This window comes from Syngnathus leptorhynchus, chromosome 5, assembly GCF_054491065.1.
Source record: "Syngnathus leptorhynchus isolate UIUO chromosome 5, UIUO_Slep, whole genome shotgun sequence".
Taxonomy (NCBI): domain Eukaryota; kingdom Metazoa; phylum Chordata; class Actinopteri; order Syngnathiformes; family Syngnathidae; genus Syngnathus; species Syngnathus leptorhynchus.
Window position 1 is genome coordinate 7,883,308 of NC_141199.1, and position 14,729 is coordinate 7,898,036.

General features: G+C 41.4%; 3 protein-coding genes across 3 annotated transcripts; all 3 read right to left on the minus strand.

Moving 5' to 3' along the window:
* Window positions 1–305: 305 nt before the first annotated feature.
* On the minus strand, window positions 306–2,545 carry LOC147056638 (guanine nucleotide-binding protein G(I)/G(S)/G(O) subunit gamma-10). The gene is made up of 3 exons (XM_085912471.1): window positions 2,366–2,545; window positions 1,772–1,898; window positions 306–1,070 (listed from the first exon to the last, which is right to left on the minus strand). Exons 1-2 carry the CDS (start codon window positions 2,453–2,455, stop codon window positions 1,773–1,775), a joined length of 216 nt encoding a protein of 71 aa, XP_085768597.1. The 5' UTR covers window positions 2,456–2,545; the 3' UTR covers window positions 306–1,070; window position 1,772.
* An 876-nt stretch (window positions 2,546–3,421) lies between these two features.
* LOC147056639 (uncharacterized) lies at window positions 3,422–7,280 on the minus strand. The gene is made up of 10 exons (XM_085912666.1): window positions 7,220–7,280; window positions 6,003–6,782; window positions 5,443–5,916; window positions 5,040–5,354; window positions 4,747–4,955; window positions 4,520–4,671; window positions 4,006–4,248; window positions 3,774–3,933; window positions 3,575–3,650; window positions 3,422–3,483 (listed from the first exon to the last, which is right to left on the minus strand). The coding sequence occupies exons 1-10, from the start codon at window positions 7,278–7,280 to the stop codon at window positions 3,464–3,466; spliced, it is 2,490 nt and encodes an 829-aa protein (XP_085768792.1). The 3' UTR covers window positions 3,422–3,463.
* Window positions 7,281–9,946: 2,666 nt separating this feature from the next.
* Window positions 9,947–14,444, minus strand: LOC147056640 (uncharacterized). Its single transcript, XM_085912665.1, has 11 exons — window positions 14,407–14,444; window positions 14,225–14,310; window positions 12,944–13,729; window positions 12,361–12,849; window positions 11,965–12,279; window positions 11,674–11,882; window positions 11,371–11,522; window positions 10,859–11,101; window positions 10,627–10,786; window positions 10,434–10,509; window positions 9,947–10,337 (listed from the first exon to the last, which is right to left on the minus strand). Exons 2-11 carry the CDS (start codon window positions 14,286–14,288, stop codon window positions 10,315–10,317), a joined length of 2,517 nt encoding a protein of 838 aa, XP_085768791.1. The 5' UTR covers window positions 14,289–14,310; window positions 14,407–14,444; the 3' UTR covers window positions 9,947–10,314.
* Between the last annotated feature and the right edge of the window lie 285 nt (window positions 14,445–14,729).

A 14,729-nucleotide genomic window follows, 5' to 3' on the forward strand; every position in this document is an offset into this window, starting at 1 on the left:
TTCAGATTTAACATTTTGTATAAATTGCTCAATGGCCACTTTTCCTTTAATCTGGACTGTTTTCCTTTCATTTTTGTACCTCCATGGGCATAGGGATAGCAAAACATCAGACCTATTTTTGTTTAAAAAAAAAACCAATTAATTCTGATAAATGAATTTAAAGCAGTAAATGAATGTCAAAAGTCACCACAAGAGCAAAGTTCCAAAATATAGATTTCAGATGTCCATAAAGAGCATTATCTTCCTAAATTGCTTTTTGTGGTCAGTGACAACGAAATGGTTCCAAAAACCCAAATAAAAACAAATTGTTACTGTGTGAAAAAGAAATTTAATTTCTAAAATTGTTGCTCACAGTAGCAAAGACAAGGACGATATAGGGTAACAGTAGTAAAAGACCTGGTTGCTTGGCATAAAATTCCATTGTGGAAAACAGCTCATGCAACAGGTCAACTTCAGTAAGATTCATTGAACAGGAACATCTTTTCAAAATAGCTGCTGTTTGGCTATTTGCATAAGTCGTTATTCAAATGGTATAAGGCATGTGTTTTAAAGATGGTAATAGAGTAAAAGCTAATAAAAGCAACAATAACAAGCTATTAAAAAACATTTAGATCTGTACCATGTCATAGTGTGTCAATAGTGAGAAGATAAGCATAGCTATAAATATCTGAAAAATTAACCACAAGTTCGATTCTGTGTCTGTAGTGTTTGAATAAGAGTATCCTGTATAACAGCATTGGGTTTTAAATTAATACCTGGCTTTATCTACGGCATTGAATATAAAATAATGTGTTTGGAAACTAAATATCTAGCAAAACGGAGAAATACTTTAAATGTATTAGTTATGTTGATGCGATTTCATGACTATTTTTAGACTCCACAAGTTTGGTGCAGCATGAAAGTGATTCACGGATTGTTTTGGCAAACCAACCCCCCCACCCCCCTCCTAAATCCATCCATCCTTCCTGAGGTCCAGGAGAGAGCTGCTGGCAGATCTACAGCAACAGTAAGTAAAATTGAAGACAGCCTCCGGTATATAGATTCAGAAATTCTTCATTGCTCTTGCCAAACTATAAGGGAAGAAAAAAAAAAATAGCAAATGTTAAAAAACACACAGTTTCCTAAACATGTACTGTATTGCATCTTTGCACAAGTTGACTATGGTAATTTTGGAAATGGGATGCTTAAGGACAACACTAAAAGCATTTGGAAAGAGCCTACTGTATAAGACTTGTTGCACTGTTGATAGTTGTACTAACTAGCAGAAGTTGAGAAATGTTTTAAACTAGCACCGTAAATGAGGAGCTAATAATAATAATAATAATGGTTTTCAACACCAACTCAGGGGAAGAAGAATTAGGGTGAGAATTTGAAAAGACCACCCCTTTTATCTTGTAGATAAAAAGCAAGCTGCAACACGTGCTTCGATCTTCGTATTTACGTTAAAACAAACTGCGAGAGACGATTCGCCGGTGTCACAAGGAGAACATCAGTTATTTTCAATGTGTATGAAATCAAATACAAGAACTACTTCAAACATTTATCTTTATAAACATAGTATTTGGCTTTGGTGAACAGGTATGCAATTTAATAATAAATACAGCTCTGGCAATGTCACTTTCAAAGTAAGCATTATCATGTTTGAGAAGGATTATTTTTGACACCACTGTATTTGATCTCAATAGATCAGCAGCAGCCATATCGAAAATTTTGTGTAATTCTTGCTACATTTTACGTGTTGTGTCATTGCAAGTTTTCCCACTACGTCTACCTCAGAACAGGGAGCAGGATTTTGGTGGTCGAAAGGGATTATCGCTGGAGGGCACACCGACCAGGAGGGGGTCCTTGGAGGCATTTTGCAGACAGAAGTTCCTCAACTCGGCAGCAGCCTGAGACACCTGCGAGTCACATACGACGTCAGCATATGGTGAGGAGAAAAAAAATAATAAAGCTAGACGTCACGCAAAACACAAAACCTCCACACAACAACAGGCCTGGCTGTTATTTGCACACAATTTGCATGCAACGGTACAACAATATGTACAGTTGCTTGTCAGCTACGCTAAGTGTTTACAGACGATTATTATCACGTGATTAGCGAGTTACTGGCGTGTAAGAAAAGTAACTTCACCACACAGTAAAACTTATGAATTCAAAGTTTTAATGCTCGGTGACAAAGTTAACAAAGAGCAACAACGTTTAGTCCCTCTTAGCCGAAGATTTTGTTGTCCTCCATATAAAACTGCAAATGTGGGAAGCCTGTTTATTCCCCAGACTATCAGTTTGTCTCCGCCATTCAGCAGTCGATCGCTTAGCTTGTTGCTCTCTCGGCGTTTGTGTGTCCGCGTCGGTCGGCCGCTGATACCTTGATCCTCCGGATGCTGGCCTCCAAACGGAGCTGCTTCACGGCCCTCTGGGCGACGATTAAGTTGTTGCTGGCGTTGTTATTGGACATGACTACGAGATGTGGGTGAGAAAAGTCAGGAGCGCTTTATGAGTAGTACACGTCTACCAGCGACAGGAAATTGGTCCAAAACACTCGTAAGCATTTGGCCCAATGGGATCCTTAGGCTGCAGATTGTCCCTCCCAGCAGGGCGTTCTAATTGGTTTCCTGCATGTCAATCAAACTCCCTTGTAGAAACTTGGACATCATAGTGCGTGTTGAACACGTCAGTGAGCAAAAGGACTGACCTGACAATAATTTGATGTATTGGTTCATAGCCAGCAATGAAATAATGAAGTTGAAACTTCAATGGCATGTTTATTTTTGCGGAGGTGTGTGAAAATAGAGCCCTAGTGTCCCCCATGCAAGAATGATCAAACATGCTGGAATAATCTGGAGTGAATACAAGCCACTAAATACTATTCTCAGTGTTCATCAGTAGTGGAGAAGAAAATTCTTAAAACCTCTTTGCTTTGTAATCTGTGCACACACACAAACACATGATTAATATTATACGACAGACAGTAGAAGGGTAAATGTTTTGTTATCGATGTTGGAATGTAAATAGTCTGTCTATAGTCTATAGAAAGAGTCTGTCTGTATCCTGGGTGCTGGTTTCAGCACATTTTTTTATCAACAGAAACAAATGCAGGCAGGCAGATTTATGTAATATTCTTTTATTATAATTCTGTAACGGTTTAATTACATTCATCCATGATCCTATGTATTATATTTTATATTAATTTAATCTCATCATTTTGCCGATTGGAGTTGCTGAATAATAACTGGGTAGTCGAAAGGATGGGCAGCGCAGTGGAGCTGGTTAGCATGTGCGCCTCACAGTTCTGAGGTTTCAGGTTCAATCCCAGCTTTGGCCCTCCCTGTGTGGAGTTTGCATGTTCTCCCCGTGCCTGCGTGGGTTTTCTCTGGGTGCTCCGGTTTCATGGATGGATGGATGGATGGATGGATGGATGGATGGATGGATGGATGGTCAAACAAATTTATTCTTTGACAGCATGTCACTGAGATGATTTCTCCCCTAATAAAAAAGAAAGAGGAAGGAAATAGAACATTTAATTTGTATTCTATTTAGTCAACATGAAGCTTGATCCTTGAGTGAGTATGCTTACAAATGATCGGGCCAATGGTGAGTGGCTTCAATGGAGCAGAGTTTGAGACAGAGCGTTGGGCTCTCCTTGTGCAAGGCTACACGGCGGACCGTGGAAGCATGCGAAAAGCAACAGCATAACATCAGAAACAAGTGGTTAAGAAGCAATGGACATGGAGTTGTTATGCTGTGAATAAAATTGAATACAGTTTGCTACTCACCGGAACGCAAGAGTACCTCCTCCGGTCACACAGACTGAGGCTACAGTGCAGGTAAACATCTCGGTAATCCCCCTGAAGCAGGAAGAACAGGGCAGCGAAACGAGCCCGGAGGGATGAGCCGCTCTCAGCCACCGACACTTGTTGACGGTCAGCGGGACATCTAACAGGCCAAGGGGAGATCAATGGTTAGCTTCACCTTTGAAACAGTCGTCCCTAATGAGCAGGCGCATACTTGTTGCGGATGAGAGAGTATCGCTCGGGGTTTGCAGGGTTTGGGGAGTGGGAGGCGAAGCAATCCTCCAAAACAACTGCCAAGCTGGGATCTTTTTTGTCCACAGAGACCCCCACATACAATGGTGAGCCTACTGGAAGGACCACCGGACCCGCTGAATAAGGCTCTGTATAGTTGGAGTTATGGAACAGGACCATGGAGGCTCTGGCTTTGTCACCTGAGCCAACAATACCACCTTCCAGGCTGTCAAGAAAGAGCAATTATCATGATAGTCTCTCTTTGCTATTACTCTCTAAAGCTTTACATTGTCTATGAGACTTATATGAATCCTTATGACAGAAAATTACAGCTGATTTAAAATAAAGATACTCTGGATTCTGTCGTTAGCTTTTAACACCAAGGATTATGCACAATATCTACAAAATAGAATGTTGTTGTTTTTTTGCTTTACCTGACAAGAATGTTGATACTAATGCACTGCAATCTACATTAATACATTTTCCCTACTACTCACTCCAGGAACGGGCTGACGGCAACATTCAGCCTGCTCTCTGTGTCCAGGGGATAAGCACACGAGAAAGGAAGATTCACAGCGGGAGAGAAGGATCCGTTGTTCAATGGGTAGATGAATAAGCTGTTGGAGTAGATGGCATGTGTACTGTTGGTCTAAAAGAAAAAAAAAGTTGTCATTACATGGGGTGAAGTTGTGTCAAGATGTAGTGTTTCTGTATTTCTTTTTACCGTCAGCACGTTTCCACAAGCATTTGCCTTAGCGTCAGCCTCGTACCACACAACATCACCTTGCACCCTGACCCTTGAACAGTTGCGGACTGCCAGGTTGCCAGAGAGCGGGTTGTAACCAGCGCTGGTTATGCTAGCTGAATTCAGGCCCACTTGGATTTTGTCAGGGCCACAAATAAGGTGAGAAGGTCTGAGTGAAGGTCGGTTGTCTAAACAAAAAATATTTATAAGGGTTCATTAATTACATTGTTTAAGTATCATTATGCCAAAACGTCATAGAAACAAAAAGCTACCTTCGCAAACAACACCGGCATCCTCCCTGTGAACACAGTTGTGTCTCCCAAATCCGAGATGTCTGCAACTTGTTATTGAGGTTTCATTTCCAAAACAACGGACATCGTCCAACCAGATGGGTCCAGTGCCCTGTCCAAAGGCTGCACTGTGTAGTGCTGAACGAGCCCTGCCGCAGTCCAACTGTCTGCACACCACGTTGGCGTTGGGGAGGTTCCAAATGTCGTCGCACACAGTCCCCCACTGTCCATTATGATAGACCTCAACTCTTCCGGAGCAGCGTCTGCCAGAGTTGACCAGTCTCACGGGTGAAGCAGCTAACACAACAGCATAGCCAAAAAAGTATTTTAAAAAAAATGTTGCATGTTTTGGAACTACCATGGCAATTCAAACGCAAGTTGTTACCTTCACAAACCACTCCAGCATCCTCATGGTGGCCACAGTTGTGTGATCCAATCCCTTGGTGACTGCACTCACCCAGCTTTGCTTCGCTTCCCGTGCATTTGACATTGTCCAGCCAGATGGGCCCTCTGCCCTGTCCAAAGCGGGCTCTGTCAGGGGCCGCTAGGGCCCTGCCACAACCCAACTGCCTGCACACCACTTGCGCATGCTTCAAGTCCCAGATGTCGTCACACACTGTCCCCCACTGGCCACGGTGGAAGATTTCCACTCTACCAGAGCAGGAGCTGTTCCCACCGTTCGCCAGACGGACCTCCCCCTCTTTTCCTGGCTGCACTGGTGTTGTCGCTGTTGTTGAATTGGTGTGAGCTTGTGTCGTTGTCTCAGTGGCACGGGTTGTCGTTTCAGTGGTGATTGTTGTTGGCTCCATTCCAGAACCATCAGGTTCGGGTGTTGTAAAATAACTTGTCTCATTAACCTCTGAAAACAAAAGTCCAAAGAGTTGTGTTAGATTGAATGACTTCGCAAAACACCAACACACCATTAAAAGATCATTCTCCTTGTACCTGCGCAGTATGCCCAATGACAGGTGGGAGGCTTCACAAGTTTGTAGACATAGTAGCTGGAAGCTGCTCTAGAGCAGAGCTTCACGTGGATGGGTTGTGAATTAAAACGGCAGCAATCTTCACTCCAGGTATTACACACAGGACGAGTTACTATGACATCAGACTGTGTGGGATGAGGTTCATTTAGAGAGATGGTGATATGGGTTCCGCACTTGAATCCGTGGACACATCCCTCAGGAATATGTGCGTCATCTCGTCCGAGAAATAAGCGATACCAGCCTTGCCACTCAACATTTCTGTCACACTTTGCAGGTGATAACATTCCATGTTGTGTGGAACGCCAGTCATCATTCAGGACGCTGTAGCTCTGACAGGGGTCAGTACATGTATTTTCAATGCAGTCCATGCCCGCTGGACACGTTATGTTTCCACAAAGGAACCGGACCGATTGTGAGGAAGGGCCGGATCTGGAACGTGCGGCGGGCGCGAGGCATTCATAAGAGCCCGGTGTGTTTTGGCAAACAACCAGAGGTGCCGTGCAGGGTGAGTCAGGAAGCGAGCACTCGTCAGTGTCCACGCAGCCACTGTCGGGTGCCCACTCATAGCCTCGGTCACAACAAGAGCCATCGGCGCACACTAAGCGATTGTAACAAGTGAGACCATCGCCGACAAAGCCTTCTTTGCAGACGCAGGAGAAGCCGGGAAAGTCGTCGCCTCTTATCTGTGACTCTTGGCAGGTTGCTTTTTCATGGCACGCATCACAGCTGGAAACAACTGTACCTAAGAAGAGTAATTCAGATTGAATTGCATTTTTCCACAAGAGGCTTTAAAAACACAACTCACAAGAAATAGTAGGAAAAATGTTGGTGTGGAATACAATTTGAAGCTATGAAGGTGTGAACTGCATCTTGCTGCAAGTTAGGGTCTATCTTTAGGCATTCTTTCAAAAATAAATATGGCCCAATCGAACGAAATCAATATACAAATTCCTAGCAAAAATGTGGAGAAGCATTTTTGCACAGTTTTACTATTGGTACCTTAAAACAAACTCTGATGACTTTATCTGTGCACTATTGAAAGGGGTACATTTCCTGGAACCAATTCTCCCCCCCCACGTCCTGTATTTGATTAATTCTCTTTGAATGACTTGCACTTTTCTGTAATTCTGTGTGAGAGGATATCAAACCAAAATGACAAAACTAATATCAACACTGTACCTGATCCTCTTGTCATGAGCTGCAAAACCAGGAAGAGTAACACTTCACTTGGTATCCCCATATTGGCCTTGTGTTGACCTCTCAGAGAAAGAAAATGATGGGAATAAAATGTTAGCTAGATCTGAATAATAAGCAATTTGGATTTCATTGTGCTACTTTGCATAAAAATCATTGCTTTGCTTACCTTGTTCGCTTGACACGGAGTGAGTCCAGGCGCTGGTGGTGATGTTTCAAGTGAGGAAACAGCTCGGGAATTTATAGGCCAGAATTTCTATACGAGAGGGCGTACAGTTATTTGTCAAACACAAATGGTTCCTTGACAATTGATTCGGATGGGAAATTCAAAGAATATGTTACATATTAATAAAAACTATACCCACAAAACAGTCCTCAAACAGAACTAACCCAGAGTCAATACACTTTTATGGTAATCAGTGAATATCAGACGTTGTTGAAAAGACAACAGAAAGTGATGAATGTAGTTTGTACATTCCCTTGTTAATGTGAAGCAAATACTACCAAAGTATAGTATTGTACAACATGTGAATAACAATTTTCAATGAAAATGTGAAATAATTATACATTTCTGTAGAAATATTAACAATATTATAGTTGAAGTATAATGTCGCAATTTAGAACTAAAGTATATTAAAGTTATCGATTTATAACTTTTGCAATGAACATATATGATAGAATATCACAAAACCAAGAACTTATCAAGAACATATCAAATGTATTGTAGATACTAAGTTAATAAAACCCAAAACATTTTGCCTACATTTCTAGAAATGAAAATATGTACAATGATATTATGTATGATTATAGTCCAGGGTGTTATTATATTAGATATATTTATTTGTTAAGCTATAAACCTGCATATAATTAAAAAAAAAAAGTGTATTGTAACTCTTGTTTTCTCACACTTCACAACACTTTCTTGAACGGTAACCAGCTTTCTTTTATTTTATGTCTATTTATTTTGACCAATACGGGCTTTCATTTTTTTAATGGAATTGTTTGGGTATGGTTTTAAAAGCATAACCTTTCTAAGCCACAATTGCTATTGTGTTTCTATTGACTAGAAAGTACACATCATCACCCTTTTAAAACAGTGGCCCGAGTCATTCACATATTTTGACAAAAACGTTTTTGCCTTAAACATCAACTCGGTATGCTGGCCACGTCCGCTAAAATCAGCTACAATCTTAGTTAGACAGATCATTTAGCTCTAGCGCTGAAATAACATTCCGAATAAATATAATCAGTATGCAGTGTAGTGTTTGGTGTCTACTGAAAAAAAAATACTTGGGGCATTATTTTACAAAATTAACAATATTTTACAATAACAAAAATGTTTTTTCTCCAAACATGAAAAAAATAAATGCTTTCACACTTGGTTTTTATTCACCCTGGTTATGCAATAGTTTGTCTGAATGACGAATTAAATAATAGCACACTCCTGAAAATGTTTTATACTGCATAGCTAGGGTAAATAATTAACTTGGTGCTTTATTCTACGCTTACCCAATATAAGCAATCATTTTATGACAATAAACTGCACTTACATATCCCTGAAAGTATTCTATGAAGCAAGCACTTACCGTAATTTGGGTACAGTTATGCAACAACAAACACATTATCCTGAGATTGAGCCAATAACAGACAAAAGGCTTGACTGCAGATGATGACAAATGACGACTCGCAGTTCATAAATATTGATTACAGATTACAGAATAAAAGACTCTGTCAAGGGAATTTAATGATTTTTTGATAAAATGTTATACATGTGTTTGGTAATAATTGCTGAAAGCATGTGCAAATAGTGTTATGTAGACACTGACTTAACACCAAGCCGGAAAGCATCTCATCGTAGCATGGAAAACTCCGCGATGCTCTGGTGGAATATACTATACCAGTCACCAAACATATTTTAGCAGTTTAACATGTTGGTTAACGTGTTGGTATGTGTAGCGTAAACAAAACAAAGATGCTAGATTTAGTGGTATTTGAATAATGCTTGTGACTTGTTGTTTCCATGCATTCAGGGGACAAGTCCACAACACTTGGGAGCAGAAACAATAACTCGATTTTTAACTATTTTGAAGCCTCATTTTATATTCTTGGTGATTTTTTTAAACAATCAAATTTGGCATGATCTTAACAACACTGTAGTTGACACATTCAGACATGAAGATTTAAAGGCCAATTAAGATTATTTAGCATACCTACAATGAAGCTCTGTTAAATCAAGTCAATTCAAAGTGGGATTAAAACTCATTTATAGGAATATTCATCTCAGAAAGACAAAACTACATTTGCTGGTGTGACTGTTAACGTTATCTTACCTGCCTGCAAAAAAAAAATTCTCTCCAGAAAGTATATTATTGCCATTCCAGTGGGTGCAAGAACGTGAAATATTCACACTGCAGCTTTTCTTTTGCATGTTGCTTTACCTAAAAGGTGTTTGTAGCAGAGGAGGCTGAATTTAATTACGGTAGAGTTAGCTGAAACCAGAGCCGACACCGTTTGGCATTCTACGTTTAATGGCCCAATCATTAAAATCCTAGCTAAAAAGCGAAAGGACACAAAAATCTCTACCTTCTTCCAAATTCTAAGCATTGTTTTTTCTTAGGTTTGTTCCTGCTTGTATTTTGAATGTATTGAGTATTTTTGAGCATTTCTTTTCATGTACTGCACTTCTTTTTGTTTGAATAAAAACTAAAAGACTTTTTTTTCAGAATGATATGATCCTTTATTTTTAAAATGGTTTGTTGATTATCAGTCAGAGATTGGAGATAGAATTTTGTGATAAATGATCATGTCGCAGCTCAGTGGAATTTGTTGTTAACACGTACGGCTAACAATCAGGAGGTCAAATTTCTGTTCAAACATCTCTGTGTGGATGTTTGCATTTTCTCTGCATGCTTGAGTGGATCTTCTCCGGAATCTCCAGTTTCCCCAACCTACAAAGAACACCATATCCCAAAAAATTTCCTTCTCTGATTAATGAATTACTCTGAGTTTGAAAAAAAGCGTAAATGATTGTTTGCCCATTTGTGGCATGTTTTTGACTGCTGAACAGACCAGGGTGTATCTCACTCCTCCTCTGATTTATCCCCTGAAGATGAAAAAAAGGAAAGAAGAAGTGATTGCAATTATTTCTATTTTCTCAGTATACTATGTACTAGCTTAATACCTGAGTGAGAATACTTACAAGTGATCGGGCCAATGCTGAGTGGCTCCATTACACCAGAGTTTGAGACAGAGCGGTGTACTCTCCTTGTGCAAGGCTATGTGGTGGAAGTAAGTAAGAAGCAATAGGAAAGCAAAAGTATATTTAATTTGGCCCTAAGCAATGAGAGACATGGAGTTGCAACACTGTGATTCAAATGGAATACAATACTCACCGGAACGCAAGAGTTTCTCCTCCGGTCACACAGGCTGAGGCTACAATGCAGGTAAACATCTCGATATTCCCCCTGAAGCAGGAAGAACAGGGCAGCGAAACGAGCCCGGAGGGATGAGCCGCTCTCAGCCACCGACACTTGTTGGCGGTCAGCGGGACATCTAACAGGCCAAGAGGAGATCAATGGTTAGCTTCACCTTTGAAACAGTCATCCCTAATGAGCAGGCACATACTTGTTGCGGATGAGAGAGTATCGCTCTGGGTTTGCAGGGTTTGGGGAGTGGGAGGCGAAGCAATCTTCCAAAACAACTGCCAAGCTGGGATCTTTTTTGTCCACAGAGACCCCCACATACAATGGTGAGCCCACCGGAAGGACCGCCGGACCCGCTGAATAAGGCTCTGTATAGTTGGAGTTACGGAACAGGACCATGGAGGCTCTGGCTTTGACACCTGAGCCAACAATACCATCTTCCAGGCTGTCAAGAAAGAGCAATTATCATGATAGTTTCTCTTTGCTATTACTCTCTAAAGCTTTACATTGTCTATGAGACTTATATGAATCCTTATGACAGAAAATTACAGCTGATTTAAAATATAGATACTCTGGATTCTGTCGTTAGCTTTTAACACCAAGGATTATGCACAATATCTACAAAATAGATTTTTTTTTTTTTGCTGTACCTGACAAAGAATGTTGATACTAATGCACCGCAATCTACATGAATACATTTTCCCTACTACTCACTCCAGGAACGGCCTGACGGCAACATTCAGCCTGCTCTCTGTGTCCAGGGGATAAGCACACGAGAAAGGAAGATTCACAGCGGGAGAGAAAGATCCGTTGTTCAATGGGTAGATGAATAAGCTGTTGGAGTAGATGGCATGTGTACTGTTGGTCTAAAAGAAAAAAAAAAAGTTGTCATTACATGGGGTGAAGTTGTATAAATATTGCACACTTAACATGTAATCCATTACTAGCCAAATTGTATGGAAGCCGTTTAAAAAACGTGTGAGACAAAAGATGTAGTGTTTCTGTATTTCTTTTTACCGTCAGCACGTTTCCGCAGGCATTTGCCTTAGCGTCAGCCTCGTACCACACAACATCACCTTGCACCCTGACCCTTGAACAGTTGTAGACTGCCAGGTTGCCAGAGAGTGGGTTGTAACCAGCGCTGGTTATGCCAGCTGAATTCAGGCCCACTTGGATTTTGTCAGGGCCACAAATAAGGTGAGAAGGTCTGAGTGAGGGTTGCTTGTCTAAACAAAATACATATAAATATGGGTTCATTAATTCCAGTAAATATCATTATGCCAAAACGCAATAGAAATAAAAAGCTACCTTCGCAAACAACACCGGCATCCTCCCTGTGAGCACAGTTGTGGCTCCCAAATCCGAGATGTCTGCAACTTGTTATTGAGGTTTCATTTCCAAAACAACGGACATTGTCCAACCAGATGGGTCCAGTGCCCTGTCCAAAGGCTGCACTGTGTAGTGCTGAACGAGCCCTGCCGCAGTCCAACTGTCTGCACACCACGTTGGCGTTGGGGAGGTTCCAAATGTCGTCGCACACAGTCCCCCACTGTCCATTATGATAGACCTCAACTCTCCCGGAGCAGCGTCTGCCAGAGTTGACCAGTCTCACGGGTGAAGCAGCTAACACAATAGCATATCCCAATAAATATTTTAAAAAATGTTACATATTTTGGAACTACCATGGCAATTCAAAGTTGTTACCTTCACAAACCACTCCAGCATCCTCATGGTGGCCACAGTTGTGCGATCCAATCCCTTGGTGACTGCACTCACCCAGCTTTGCTTCGCTTCCCGTGCATCTGACGTTGTCCAGCCAGATGGGCCCTCTGCCCTGTCCAAAGCGGGCCCTGTGAGGGGCCGCCAGTGCCCTGCCGCAACCCAACTGCCTGCACACCACTTGCGCATGCTTCAAGTCCCAGATGTCGTCACACACTGTCCCCCACTGGCCACGGTGGAAGATTTCCACTCTACCAGAGCAGGAGCTGTTCCCACCGTTCGCCAGACGGACCTCCCCCTCTTCTACTGGCCCCGCTGCCGTTGTTTGGGGGGGGTTGGATCCGGTCGGCTCACCGTTGAAAGTTGTTAAAATAGGTGTTGATGTGGAATAACCTTCGTTGAAAGTTGTTAAAATAGGTGTTGATGTGGAATAACCTTCAGGTGCTGGTGTGGAATAACCACTTTCAGTAACCTCTGTAAACAAAAAAAGTTTTGTTGTTCATGAATAAATATTTCCAAGAACATTCTTATTTACATCAACTGACTATGTTTTCAAACGGAGCAATACCTGCACAGTAACCAAGACGGCACGTAGATGGCTTCACAAGTTTGTAGACGTAGTATCTGCTAGCTGCTGGAGAGCAAAGCTTGACATGGATGTCGTGAGAAGAAAAATGGCAGCATTCTCTCGACCATGCGTTGCACACAGTACGACTTGCGATCACATTAGACTGTGTGGGATGAGGTTCTGTTATCCACAATGGTGCGTGGGTTCCACACATGTTTTCCTCGATACATCTTTCAGGTATACGTGCACTGTCGTGCCCAAGAACCAGACGATACCAGCCTTGGAACTGAACATTTCGGTCGCATTTGGCCTGGTTAGAATTATTATATCGAAACTGTGTCGAACGCCAGTCATCATTCAGGACAGTGTAGTTCTCACAGGGGTCAGTACATGTATTTCCAATGCAGTCCATGCCCGCTGGACATGTTATGTTTCCACAAAGGAACCGGATCGATTGTGAGGAAAGGACGGATCTGGAACGTGCGGCGGGCGCGAGGCATTCATAAGAGCCCGGTGTGTTTTGGCAAACAACCAGAGGTGCCGTGCAGGGTGAGTCAGGAAGCGAGCACTCGTCAGTGTCCACGCAGCCACTGTCGGGTGCCCACTCATAGCCTCGGTCACAACAAGAGCCATCGGCGCACACTAAGCGATTGTAACAAGTGAGACCATCGCCCACAAAGCCTTCTTTGCAGACGCAGGAGAAGTCGGGAAAGTCGTCGCCTCTTATCTGTGACTCTTGGCAGGTTGCTTTTTCATGGCACGCATCACAGCTGGAAACAACTGTACCTAAGAAGAAAAAATTATTAAAAAGTTAAGTCAAAAGAATGTGATAAACCATTGTGTGCATATGACACCACATCGTGTTCAAAAAGTTCTCTGCAACCTTCAGTGTATCCACATCATTTCGCTGATTTTCTATCGTGACCCTAGCAAGTATAACTGGTATAGAAAATGGGTGAAGCTCAACAAAGAGGCATAAATGATATACAGTGAATGGGAAATCCGAATTAGAATTTTGCTTTATCAGTACAGAGACTTTTAGAGCAAATCATGCTTTCGACCTATGCAACAACGTGGCTGCAAAATTGCTAGAGAAACTGTTTAAATGAACTTTTGGGGGAGTTTATTAAACTCCCAAATACTGTATATTTAAGTATCTGCATTTTTTTTTAGCACATTTTGATGTTACAATGGATCAACAGTAAATCCGACATACACTCAAAGTCAAATTAATATTTCAAAATTTGATTTTACAAAAAAAAGACGATAAAAAATGTGTACCTGAAATCATTCCGGTGTTGAGCAGCAGGATTAGGGGCAATAACACCCCTCCAGACGTCATCATTATGGACCACACACAGAAATTACTGAAAGACATTTTTCCAAGTTAGACAAATTGCAAATGTACAAACAATTTTTTTTTTTAAGATTCTCCAGAAAAACAATAGTTGTCTTTAAGTTACCTTAAGAAATGAAGGAATCCCTGGAGCTGTTGAAAATGTTGCAGATGACAAGAGTGTGGGAGAATTTATACTGTAAGCCAGCTATTGTTGCCAAAAGATCATACAAAGAAATCTTTTGTCATAGGTCCTTGATCCCACTGATAACAGAAGGATTGGTAAATATGACAATCAAACAAAATGGCAAACAAAGCCTAAACCCAACACACACATTACAGAGATTCAATTTAGAATTAGATTGAAACAACACACCAGTGTGATAAATGAAGCTTAGCCGTTTTACTCAAGAGGAGTGACACAATGGAATGATATCAGAATGAAGAGAT

Excerpts from the sequence above, each read along its gene's own strand:
- LOC147056639 (XM_085912666.1), bottom strand. The coding sequence starts at position 7,280 with ATGGGGATACCAAGTGAAGTGTTACTCTTCCTGGTTTTGCAGCTCATG. Across the intron at positions 5,355-5,442 it reads TGCTGGAGTGGTTTGTGAAG|CTGCTTCACCCGTGAGACTG; the intron begins GTAACAACTTGC and ends CTGTTGTGTTAG. Across the intron at positions 4,672-4,746 it reads CTTGTGGAAACGTGCTGACG|ACCAACAGTACACATGCCAT; the intron begins GTAAAAAGAAAT and ends TTTTTCTTTTAG.
- LOC147056640 (XM_085912665.1), bottom strand. The coding sequence starts at position 14,288 with ATGATGACGTCTGGAGGGGTGTTATTGCCCCTAATCCTGCTGCTCAAC. Across the intron at positions 11,102-11,370 it reads GCCGTCAGGCCGTTCCTGGA|CCTGGAAGATGGTATTGTTG; the intron begins GTGAGTAGTAGG and ends CTTTCTTGACAG. Across the intron at positions 10,338-10,433 it reads CAGCATTGGCCCGATCACTT|GGGATAAATCAGAGGAGGAG; the intron begins GTAAGTATTCTC and ends TTTCATCTTCAG.
- LOC147056638 (XM_085912471.1), bottom strand. The coding sequence starts at position 2,455 with ATGTCCAATAACAACGCCAGCAACAACTTAATCGTCGCCCAGAGGGCC. Across the intron at positions 1,899-2,365 it reads CCAGCATCCGGAGGATCAAG|GTGTCTCAGGCTGCTGCCGA; the intron begins GTATCAGCGGCC and ends TGTGACTCGCAG.